The following is a 3293-nucleotide window of genomic DNA, read 5'->3' as shown; positions in this document are numbered from 1 at the left end:
ATTATGAAATTACTTGGTGTGCCGAAAATTTCAAATGGAACGGGAGAAGCCCAAGCAACTGCAATGTTTGAGTTATTGGAAGACTGGAAATTAACCGAACGCATTAATTTAATGTCATTTGATACAACAGCGAGTAACAGTGGAGTAAACACCGGTGCATGTGTACTTCTTGAAAAAAAAATTAAAAGAGATCTTCTCAGTTTGGCATGTCGACACCATATATTAGAACTCATTATTGAGAGAGTGTTTAATGCATTGATGGGAGCATCAAGTGGTCCCGATATCCAAATATTTCAAAGATTTTCACAAAACTGGAACAAAATTGACACATCAAAGTTCGAAAGTGGAATTATTGAAGATACAGTCGCTAATGAATTAAATCCACAAAAAAATGTCCTTATCAAATTCATTAATGACCAACTAGCAACATTTCAGCCTAGAGATGACTACAAAGAAATGTTATAACTTTCTCTTATATTCTTAGGAGACGAAACAGCTAAAGATTTTACCATTCGTACCCCTGGAGCTTTACATCGAGCTAGATGGATGGCGAAATTAATTTATAGCATGAAAATTTACTTATATCGATCGCAGTTTAAACTGACTGCTCGAGAATTATCTGCATTTCAGGCTTTTAATATTTTTGTTGTAAAAGTTTATATAAAGTACTGGTATACTTCTTCTTGTGGAGAACTAGCTCCTAACAACGATCTAAATCTTTTAAAGGAACTCGATCATTATAAAAATTCAAATAAATTAATAGCTGATGCCGCAATCAAAAGCTTCTCAAGACATTTATGGTACTTAAGTGAGACACTTATTGGTTTAGCCTTTTTTGACTACAAAGTGTGTCCTGAAATGAAAATAAGAATGGTAAAATCACTAGAAAAAAAAGGAGCTGAATTCCCTCTCCGGCGTATTACAATTAAGATGACTGAAGTTCAAACAGTGCAATTGTGTGATTTTGTTTCTAAAAATACCCTCAAGTTTTTTACGGCCTTGGATATACCCCAGAATTTTTTAAATCAGCATCCAAGTACTTGGGGAAGTAATAAAGATTTCGTTGATGGTCGTAAAAGGGTTCAAAATCTAAAAGTTATTAATGATGCTGCTGAACGTGGAATTGCGTTAATTCAAACATTCAATGGGATACTTACCAATCAGGAAGATCAAAAGCAGTATCTTTTGCAAGTAGTTGAACAACACCGACAGAAGTATCCAAATCCAAATAAATCAACGATCGATATTTGATATATTTTAGTAAGATGTAATTTTTAATATTATTATGATAATTTATGACTTTAAAGAATGGAATTAACTACATATTATAATGTTTTATATATTGTATTATTTTGTTAAATGTATTATATTTTCAAACAAGTTGCGCGACCAGTAAAAATAAAAATTTTTCTTTGAAATTTTTTTGTAAACCTTCTTATTATATATTTGAATAATTTAACCGGGTGGGACTATCGAAAAATAAAAATTTTTTTTTTCTTGTCACCCTAATATATATATATATATATATATATTTGTCATGTTATGTTTTTGATAATATTAAGTAAGGTTAAGTCAGTCGTTGAAAGCGAATTTGACAACCGTCGTGTGAGTTTATGAGAATTAACGAGAATGTGTAAAAGGAAAAATATTAAATATTAAAGGTTACTTTTTTTACAATTAAAAATATTACTGATAAAGACAATTAAATAACTACGAGAGCTATAAAAAATTAAGTTTTCATCCACCTATTTTTCCATAATAATTTTTCATAATGTCGAATAAAATTAATATCTCAATATTATGTAGGTAGGTACATTAAATTTTAAGTGCATATATGCAAATAAATACATACATTGTAGCGTATTAAAGTATTCCTAGAAACATATTTCAAGTGTGTTTGAAATCCGTTTTCTAATTATAACATAGTATTATGTAAGTTAATCGGTACACATTGATGATGTGGATCAGTACGTTATTTTATAACCTTAAGAAACCTGCAATCAATATAACAAATAAAAATAGTTACACACTCATATTATCCGAATAATACAGAATTAATCAATTGAAAAACAAAAGAGCATATATATCTGTGTGGAGAATCCGAATATTTAAACAGGCCAAATATCTATAGCTCGTAAGCAATAACAAAATGTATATAGTGTGTATTAAATGTATAAAAATAATATATCCGTTCATGGAAAATAATGCACTCTGCAACACATGATTTTCGTCCACCGTTAATATAGTTTATTTCAATGTTTCTTAAACTCTTTGAGATCACGGAACACCAAATAATAATATTTTTATAGGAACCCCTATGAAAATTATCTTAAAATAGGATAGTACACAAAGCATGGTCATAAACGTTAACATTAACAATACACTAAAATACTAAATACAACAAAGTGCAATTAAATTATTTATTCATAAGGTACCGTAGAATCGGGCGACTTTGGACACATGGGTTGATTTCGGACAACTTGATAACAATTGATTAAGTAAACCATACGATTAGTTGATTGCAATAAAATCATATTTTGTTATAGGTACATTACGGGTACCAACCTGTATAAGGATGTGAGATACCTTTCGTAACGGTGTAACGCTGAGCACATGGAGGTCACGAGTTTTCTTAATCAATGGATTTTCCCCCGTTTTTGTTATCACATCTAATAACACTTGTGACTCTGAAACAAATACTCCGATCGTAATGGTTTTTTTTTTTTGTTTTCGAGATAAACTATTTCTCAACAAATATTGCATGTAAGAAGAATGGTTTATGTCGTATGATAATTTTTATGAATTTTAGTGCAGAAATTGACAAAAAGAGGGCTGACTCCGGATAGTACTTTTTTAAGAAAAAAAAATTCTTTAACTGGACCTCCAACATTTGTGTTCCCAATAGTTGCCGATAAGAGTCGGATTTAAGTGACCCAAGTCGTTAAAATAGTCAAGCTATTGAGTAAACAAAAACGAAACAAATATATTTTCGATATTGATGCTTCTGAAATTGAATAGGTAGGTTACCTATTTATTTAGTGTTGTTTTTTTTTTTTTGTATCTACCTATTTATTTAATTTTATATTGTTAATAGTTTTCAAAAAGTCGAAGTAAACCAAGTTAAATTGCTAAAATAGTTGACTGATACGAGGTAAATTGGTGTTAGTTGATTTGTTATGTTTTGAGTTTATTTTATTAATTTGATATGTTTGGTTACCAAAAAAAAAATTTATTTTAAGACTGCAGTAAACAAAAAAAGACTGTAAAGAGTTTTTTTAAGGTAATATTTAATT

At 29.4% G+C, this 3293-nt stretch overlaps 1 protein-coding gene across 1 annotated transcript; it reads left to right on the top strand.

Annotated features, from left to right (window-relative positions):
• The first annotated feature begins 567 nt into the window (after window positions 1-567).
• Window positions 568-1251, top strand: LOC112693307. The gene has a single exon (XM_025568302.1). It carries the CDS (start codon window positions 568-570, stop codon window positions 1249-1251), a length of 684 nt encoding a protein of 227 aa, XP_025424087.1.
• Window positions 1252-3293: the final 2042 nt, after the last annotated feature.

Source organism: Sipha flava, unplaced genomic scaffold (assembly GCF_003268045.1).
Source record: "Sipha flava isolate LNK unplaced genomic scaffold, YSA_version1 84_pilon_pilon, whole genome shotgun sequence".
Classification (NCBI taxonomy): Eukaryota; Metazoa; Arthropoda; class Insecta; order Hemiptera; family Aphididae; genus Sipha; species Sipha flava.
The sequence above is the reverse complement of the archived record's forward strand: the minus strand, read 5'-3'. Positions and strand labels throughout refer to the sequence as shown.